The 8,818-nt window shown below is 46.4% G+C and overlaps 1 protein-coding gene across 4 annotated transcripts in view; it reads right to left on the bottom strand.

Moving 5' to 3' along the window:
* Positions 1-4,679: 4,679 nt before the first annotated feature.
* EIF4ENIF1 (eukaryotic translation initiation factor 4E nuclear import factor 1) overlaps positions 4,680-8,818 on the bottom strand; it is a 44,867-nt gene continuing 40,728 nt past the window's right edge. For 3 of the 4 annotated variants that reach the window (XM_044444395.1, XM_044444397.1, XM_044444398.1), the window contains 3 exons: positions 8,276-8,620; positions 7,507-7,674; positions 4,680-6,187 (listed from right to left, as the gene is read on the bottom strand). In XM_044444395.1, coding sequence (XP_044300330.1) covers positions 5,964-6,187; positions 7,507-7,674; positions 8,276-8,620 — 737 coding nt within the window. In that variant the 3' untranslated portion in view covers positions 4,680-5,963. The remainder of the gene's footprint in view (positions 6,188-7,506; positions 7,675-8,275; positions 8,621-8,818) is intronic. The other variant, XM_044444396.1, reaches the window with a different exon arrangement.

Raw genomic sequence — 8,818 nt, 5'->3', positions numbered from 1 at the left:
CATGACATTAAAGTCCAGTCATGTCTGACTTTTGGGGGCGGTGCTCATCTCTTTCTTTGCCAGGGTGGGGGCAGCATTGTCCACAGACAATTTCTGTGGTCATGTGGCCAGCATGACTAAACACCAAAGCACACAGAATGCTGTGACCTTCCCACCAAAGTGGCATCTATTTATCTACTCGTGTTTGTGTGCTTTTGAACTGCTAGGTTGGCAGGAGCTGGGACGGAGCAACAGGGGCTCACCTGATCCTGCTAATTTGTTGTGCAGCTCAAGAAACGGAGCAGCTCAGTGGTTTAAACCACTGTGCCCCCAGTGTCCCCATGTTATATATACTGACCATATAAAGGGAATTAAAGGTACCATAACCTGAGGTGTGCAGGTAAAAACTGTTTTTTCAAGGGAGTCTTAGACCTAAATTGCACCAGACAAGGTTCAACTAATACAAATATGTTTACAAACTCAAGGTACCTTTAGCAGTAGCTACTCTCACTAACTTTGGCTATTGGGCAGAAGCTGCCCAGTGGCTTTTGAGCCAAGCTGAACAGAAGGTAGTGTGGGATCCCCGGGTAAACCTTGGGGTGGTTGACAGCAGATCTGCCAAGAATTTCTAACATGAATGAGACCAAGGGGCAGTGCCACAAACCTCTGGCCGTGGCTGTGCTCGTGGCTTCTGCCTCCGCCTCAGCGCTCCTCCTCAGTGAAGCTGTGCTAGTGGTTCTGAGTTCCCTTTGTTGCCCATGGTGATGGGGTAGAATCCCTGCTCCTTGGGGGCTTGGGTGTGGGCATGTGGATTTTTCCCAGTGCAGGAAAGACTTGCCTCTGCTGCCACCACCTTGGGGCTGGCTTCAGTTGTCCCACTGCAGCCTACTTAAAAAAAAAAATTCCCCAGTGCTGATATCTGCTCAGCCGTCCTTTAAACATCCACTAAAGAAAGAATCAGCCCATTGGTGATAAAATACCTGCCTTGGGATCCTAAGAAGCCTGCAGCATTGGATGAAGTTTATTACCTTGGTGCAGGACATGATAGCAGGTGAGGTGGCTCCTCGTTTCCTAGGAACTGGCATTCTCATCTCTGGGAAGCCTCCATCCTAGGTAAGCTTTCCCACAGAGAGCTGGACACAGAGGAGAGGAAAGCCACCATGCCTCCACTGCTGCACAGCAGCCATTATTCAAACAGGATGTTTCCTCATTCTCAGTGGAGCAAGCAAGATTTGAAATCAGAAAATCTGAAACTCACTGAGCCCAAGGCAACCACTGCCAAAAAGCAGCCACCAGAATGCTGAGGTTTTTTGAGGAACTCCCTAAGGCTTTTGTCCAAAGCCCTGCCAAACAGGGCTGCCTTGGCAACGCACAAGCAACTCTTCACGGAGCCACTGGGGATGGGTTGGTGGCAGCCCTCACCACTCAGCCGACTTTCCATGGAGAAGAGGGAAGCCATAACTGATCTTGGTGGCCAATAACTGACAAGGCACTTTGCTGGCTGCATGAGGTCACAGCTTTGGCAATACAAGTGGCTGCAGCAATTTCAGCCCACAGACACCGGTCTTCAGGGCATCAGTCTTCTGGCATGTTTCTCCTCCACAATCCCAGACTGGGCCTAGCCATCACAGGGAAGGCCTGAACTAACAGGATTCTCTGTGTACTGTCTTCAGAGTACAGATACATTGTTGGGCCATATTGTGTCCCATGCATTGCGACAAGCATTGGGAGGTGGAAGCCCAGTCAAAAATAAAATTGGCCACTGTTCACTTTTCAGTGAGGCTCAGAAGGGAGGTTGGCTGGGGGAACTGTTATTCACCCGCTCAGAAACTAAAGCAAAACCCATAAAAAAGACAAGACTGAAAAGAAGCAGCCTATCAATTTTCATTCTAGGGCATACTCTACATTTTGGGCCAGCAAGCCTTTCAGTTCCCCAGACTTGGGCAAAATTAGCAGTCCAAACTATATTCCAAGCCCAACTGAAAAGACAAGCAACAAGGGAAGCAGTTCTGGCATGATGCTGTCACCCTCTGGATTGGGGGGCGGGGGGCAAGTCCACAATTTTTGGCACAGATGGGGTTTAATTTCCTTGGACAGGTGTGTTCTTTGTACCATACCTCTGGGCTCTGCACACAGGTTCCAAATTCTCTCAACTATTGTTCGCTACCCCCTCTGTTTTTAAGCATTGGGGCAATCACCTCAGGATTCACAGCCATAGAACACGTACGTGGCATATGGTCTGTAGAACAGATCTCATACAGAATGATCTACAGAATGATTCCCTGTTGAAAAAACTAAAGCGGAAAGGGCCGTCAAGACCCATTTCCTCATCCTGGACATCCACAGCTAGAAGTAGCCACTGCTGATCGAGCTGGCACAATGGCGGGGTTGTATGACAGCCCCCATCAACTCTGCAGTGGCCTCCACTTCCCTGCTGGGCCCAGATTGCCTAACATGTGACACTGCCACTACTGTCAGGGTGTTTGCTCCCAGACACAGCTGAGAACCTTGTCCTTGATGGAACCGACTTCGGTTCAAGTTGCAGCAGGTGCACACCGAAGTGCTAAGCCAAACGCAAAGCACACTGTCAAGATAAAAGACCTACTCATCTTTGAGATGCTGCAGTAGCAGGCACTCCATTGGCTATAACCCAGAGCTGTTTGCTTGTCCTTCAGGCATTTTGTGTTTTTGGTTCTCCTCAATCATATTGATACATACACATGAAACAGAAGTCATCAAGACATCTTGGTCTTGTGCTCTACAAGAGAAGGTGGACCCACTCATTTTTAGAATATGATTTAATGCCTCTGTCCCTGATGGATTGTGGTAACGTTGTGGATCTTGATTACAGCAAAACATTTGACAAAATGCAGCATGATAGCCCAATTAAGCAACTAGCCAAAAGTGGGCTAAATAGAACACCAGTCAGGTGGATCCACAGGTAGCTACAGAACTGAACTCAGGGAGTGCTTATTAATGGGACCTTCTTAAATTGGGGAGTGATAATGAGTGGGCTACTGCAGGGTTGGGTTGTAGGCCTATTGTTCTTCAACATTTTTATTAATAATTTTGATGAGGAAATGCAACAAACACCAGATTTGCAGATGACAAAAAATACCCTGCGAGACCAAAACAAAATTCAAAGTGATCTTGCTAGGTTGGCACACTAGTCTGAAAGCAGAATTAAAATGGGGACAAATGCCAAGTTCCACACCCACAAAAGAGTAACCACATGCATAGTCAGAAGATGAGGAATGCTTGACTCAACGATACTGCAAGTGAGGAGGAGCTTGGAATTGTCAATCGAAAGTTAACAATGTGATATGGCTGCAACAAAGGCAATGCTATTTTGGACTATATTAACAGATGTATCCCTTCACTCAGCAATGATTAGGCCTCTTCTGGAGTCCTGTGTCCAGTTCTGGGAACCACAGTTTAAGAATGAGGTAGACAAGCTGGAAAGGATTTAGAGGAGGGCAACAAGGATGATCTGGGGACTGAAAATGAAACCCTGTGAGGATAGATTGAAAGAACTGGGCATGTTTAGCCTCGAGGAGAAAGGGGAGAGAGGAGAGCACTTGAAGACTGTCAGAAAGAGCAAGGACAGGGTCTCAGTCATCCCAGAGTGCAGGACATGGAATAATGGGCTCAAGTTGCAGGAAGCCAGACTGGCTGAATATCAGGAAGAACTTCCTGTTAAGAGCAGTGGGTCAATGGAAGGTGGGGGGCTCTCCCACACTAGGGGTATTCAAGATGGAGCTGGCCAGCCATCTGAGAGGGATGGTTTAGCTTGGAATGCTGCACTGCGCAGGAGGTTGGAGCTGGTGGCTTTCTTGGCCTCTTCTACTATTCTATGATTCTAGCTGATCACCCATGTCCACATGTCTCTCAGAGAGCCCTTCAACTTGAGACAGAAGGGCTTACCTTTGCAAAAGCCATGTTGGTACTTCAATATGCCAGGATAATTTTACCTTTAATCTTGTTTTCCACCAATTTACTTGGCATACTCATTAAGGTCTACAATTTTTCTGGCAGTGTGGGAGAGGAAAGAAGGCCCTTTTCTGACTTAAAAAGTAGAGTCCATGAAGAAATACACTTCCCCATTGTTTAGTTTACCCATCTTAAGGCTTCTCTATTTACAAAGCAATGGTTAGCAATCTGGAAGTTGGCCAGTTGAAAACACACTGGAAAGATTTTGCCAACCTGTACAATTACAGCTAGCTGTAAATTCCCATCTTCTAGTTGCAGGGCTAGGCAACCTCTTTGGGCCCATGGGTCCATCTGACAGTTTAAGCAGCTGGCCTGGGCACAACCAAAAAAGGGCCCCCTACAGAGATCGTCAGCCTGCTGCCACATGCCACTGAAGCATGCCTGAGCTCTGCATCCATGGGCCAAGATGTTGGGCATAGATGTTGTCACTTTCCTTTTGAAATTATCTCGACTGCTATTAAGAAATGTGGTTGTTATCTTTGTTTAATGGGAGGGGTGGGGCAACTCAGTGGGCACCAGGAAAGGTTTCCGAGAGTGCAGTGGTGTCTGCCCCACTCTAAGTAGCTTAACTCTGCTAACCCACAGCTGCTCCAGGCAAGTTAGGCCACCTGTTTGTATCAACTTCAGGTAAGTTCCACAGAGTAGCTTAATATGAAGCTGCAAGAAGACATTAAGTCACCTCAATGTCGCTTACACAGCGAGACAGGAAGCTCACAGAATTTACTTTATTTACAGAATGGGTTTGGGGGAAGTTATCATTTTTTAAAAATTTATGAAACAATCTTACAGGGAGGAGCCTGTGACCACAATTCTACTCAACTAGTTCACTTTCTTTTTTTAAAACAAAATATTCAAGTGTTCTGTTATGAATAGCCATATGTATTCCAGCCACCTAAAGCAATTTTCATTTCTCAACACTATTCTGTGTCACCAAACTAGTCATAGCATGCAAAGCTGGAAAAATTCAGCAAGGTGTTTGGTTTTGGACTGAAGACAGAGTGCAGCTGTGATTTCAGGCTGTCATTTCATAGCAGGGGGCAATGAGAAGAGATCACTATAGCTGCTGGTGTTTAAGAACCAGTAATGGTTAGCCACTGGGATAAGCTCTGTTTGACCTTTGCTAGTGGAAGGCAGCTTTAAAGATACACCACACTATAGCAAGAACAATCAGGCACAAGGACTCTTGTACCTACATTTGTTTAAGGTAGTTATAAATGTCAGTATACAGCAGCCCACTGTTTGTGTGCTTAAGGTACTGAAGATCCTAACTTCAAGGGGGTTGAGTTCACACACATTTCTTTGATTGGAGAAATGCAGGATGTACACAGTTGCTCTTTTCCTGCTTCAACTGTCATGTTGCAGATGACAGAAGCAGCAGTTCAGAAAGACTTGAAATGGCAAGAGGCAAAGCAACTTCACCCTGTTCACTCGCTCTTGACATATGCGGCACCTTTAATCTTAAACAAGTCCCACATGTACAGTGAAAAGATCCAAACCAGAGGCACACAAACTAAAGCTTAACTTTTTACTAGCTACTCTTATGTACAGCTGTATAGGATCAAAAAAAGCTATCCTGTGGATATATACAAAAAGATGTTTATACATTGGTCTGTACACAAGGGTCTATACAAATAATCTCCTGTGATGAACCCTTAGCTGCTACCTCTACCCAAGAGGATATCAGCACTTCATTCATATTTTACAAAAAAGCAGAACGAAAAAAGGGAGATGCTTCCAGAATTAAACTGACACCATCTTGCATCCAAATTTCTTCAGGGTTCACTGTTCATTCTATAGTAGATTCTTCAATCAAGGCAGACATGGAGCTGGGACAGTGCCATGTGCTTTAGTCACTCAAGAAAAGAAATTTGCACAAAGTGCTAAAACCAAAGCGCCCCAAAACAAATACCAGTGAAGCACATTGAAGACAGCTGCCCAAGGACTTCCGCGTCTAGTCAGAAGCAGCTCTGACTCCTGCTCTCCTCCCAGGCTCCTCACTGCCGATACTCCAGTTCATCGACGCTGATTACTTTGGATGGCATAGAAGGGAGTGGCTGCTGTAAGACATCCGATCCAAACCACTTTGCTAGGCCAACAGGGGAGCTACTTCGCTGGTGAGCACGGTGGTCAAGTTGTGCATGCATATGAGGCAATCCAGGCCGGGATGGCGCATTCGGAGTAGCTTGTACACTGACTGCAGATCCAGGTGTGTTTGAGCCTGGGTGAGAAAGAAGAAACAGAATCCATAATTCGGGAAACCCCAGATCATTACCAATCCTTGGCTGGTGGAGAGCAACAGGCATTTGGCTTCTGGAACGTCTTCTTTAGCCTAGTGTAAGATCACTCAGGACATCTGAAGCAGATGGCATGAGCAAGGCTCATCCCATCACTGAATACTAGAACCCCTTCCTTCACGCTAGAGCTAGCCAAGCCACAAGGCAAATACTAGCTAGAATCCCAGTCTTTTCAGCCAGCTAGTTCTGTTTGGTGCAGAAGGAATTAGGGCACAGTAAAAGCAGTGCTGTTAAGACACCTGTTCCCAACCCCCTGGAACAGAACATCGGGCTGGAAAACATTGCTTCTCCGATCTGATGGCTTCCATTCTCCTAGCTGGACAGGAGAGCTCAAGCATACCTACCTCCCATGTATTCATCATAGTGCAAACCACTCTTGGAGATCTCCTATTTCAGAATGGACCTACTTCATGTACTTATTAGAAATTTTGCAGACTACCAATCCGTTAGACTTGGAAGGCAAGCATGCACAGAACCTCAACTGACTTGTTAATCCGTAATTGTTTGGTGACCTAGAATGTGAACATTCACCTGGCAGAAGCAGCATTCTGATGATCTGCCAAAGCCCACCACTTTGTGTAGGAACCCCAGCATCCAATAGGCATGAGGGGGGTTCACAACAGTTTTGTGGTCTGCTTTCTACCTAACCCTCCTCCACTGAAGGCAATTTCAGTCCACCTTCAATTAGGCAATGGGGGAATTTCCAGTTGGTGCTAATGACAGGGTCTGCCTGAAGGTTCGCTGTGGCACGTCCCAGGGGTGATTGGATCCCGCTTGTAACTGCCTGAAAATCAGCCTAGCTGCAGTCCTGACTTCTTCCTTCCAATACATTTTACCTACTCAACAGTTTGCTTTGATGACTGAAACGTACAAGGAAATTGGCCAGACAAAAGAAATGCTCATCTGGAATTACCAAATCAAGTGAGCAACATTCCACATTTTTTGGGGGAGTGAAAGTAAGCCAGAATCCTAACACTGCATTTCTGAGGCTCTGGAAAAAATGAAAGAAAACTGAAAGCGATTAAGTGCTAGGAAGAAGGACAAGATGGATTCTGCTATAAGGACAATGGAAAAAGGGATGGAGGGCCAAAGAGAAAAAAGCAGGAAAACAGCCTGAATTATTCCATGAACTCTTTGTACTTTATTTGTAGGATAGTTTAGCATGTGCAAATATGGCTACCAAGCCAGGTAAGCAACCAGTATTTTAAATAAGAATTGCGTTATTTGACTCTAACAACATTACCTGATCGTTGTAGCTGTTGTTGCATCATTGTCAGCTGCAATGGTGTCCCAGAGCGAGGGTTCAAGAGAGGGTGGCCACCTGCTGGTAGTGGGTAGCAAGGCTGGCCAAGGATGGGGGTAGATACTCCCTGTAAATGAGTCAGGTCTACCGCAGGAGGAATCATACCTGCTGAACCAAAAGACAGTTAGTTAATGTAACCTGTATGTTTGAATGTATCCATGTGCATCCCCAGTCCATCCTATTCAAGAATTTGAGGCAGATAACAGCACTAAACAGTTCTACAGGCTTGTCAGTGGCTGTCAAGTGTCAATCAATAGTTCCAACTTTCCGGGAAGATAATCCAGTCATCGGGGCCAGGATGCAAATCATCCCCACCCTGCAGCTACTGAAGGGTACTGAAAACCTGTGCAGATTCTGTATGGCTCTCATTCTGCCTTTCGTACAGCATTAAAGAAATCCCACAGAAGCCACCACTATGGAAGCTGGCATCCGAAGCCCAACACTGGTCTTTTCAGTATGCTCGATAGTCTGAGTACCTCCATCATTCTCAGTGAAGTTCCAGGTAAACCTGAACTGATAAGGTATTGCTGCCACCGTCAGCCGAGCTGAAGTATTTCTGCAGTGTATGCATGTATGACAGATTCTCCCCATGAGGACTTCTCCTTTGCACGGCATCTTTACACAGACTCTGGCTCTGAACTTCGTGCACTGGGTTTGGATGAAATGGCCTCAGGATCCCACTCCACCTGGAGATCACAAGCCAGCCTACCTGCTTGCAGCAGTGGTGGAAGATGCTGCGGATGGATGCCTTGTGCCAACATTCTCTGGACTAATCCTGGGGGCAGCTGATGAGGTGGCCGTACCATTGACACATGAGGGACTAGGGGAACCTGGTGGACAGGGCGGAGGAAAGCAGTCCCTGGTACTGGGGAAGCCATGGTAGGCGTCTTCCTTCCTGTGGACTTCGGCCTGTAGTCTTGTTCTTTGGTGCAACGATTGGGTTGAGAAAGTGGTGTTGAACATGCAGAACGCTGCAGACACGATAGCTTGGTACCTAGGGAGGATGAATTCTCTGGATCTGGGTGCTCTAGGGACCGAGATGACAGTAGGCTCTCTGTAGAGGAACACAAAGCAGTCACCTGAGCATGCTTTAAGTATGAGAAACTAAATTAACCCCAGTTACAAGCAGTCACAGCCAAGTTACCTCAGCATTGCTCCATACTTCTCTCCCAATCACCCTGTGAGCTCAGCCTCACCTACCCCCTCACTTTCCCCAACCCCCTTTCTAGCCTGGCTTTTCATGTTTATTTAT

Source organism: Varanus komodoensis, unplaced genomic scaffold (genome assembly GCF_004798865.1).
Source record: "Varanus komodoensis strain SLA01 unplaced genomic scaffold, ASM479886v1 scaffold44_3, whole genome shotgun sequence".
Classification (NCBI taxonomy): Eukaryota; Metazoa; Chordata; class Lepidosauria; order Squamata; family Varanidae; genus Varanus; species Varanus komodoensis.
Note: the sequence above shows the minus strand (reverse complement) of the source record. Positions and strands in the feature narration are given on the sequence as shown.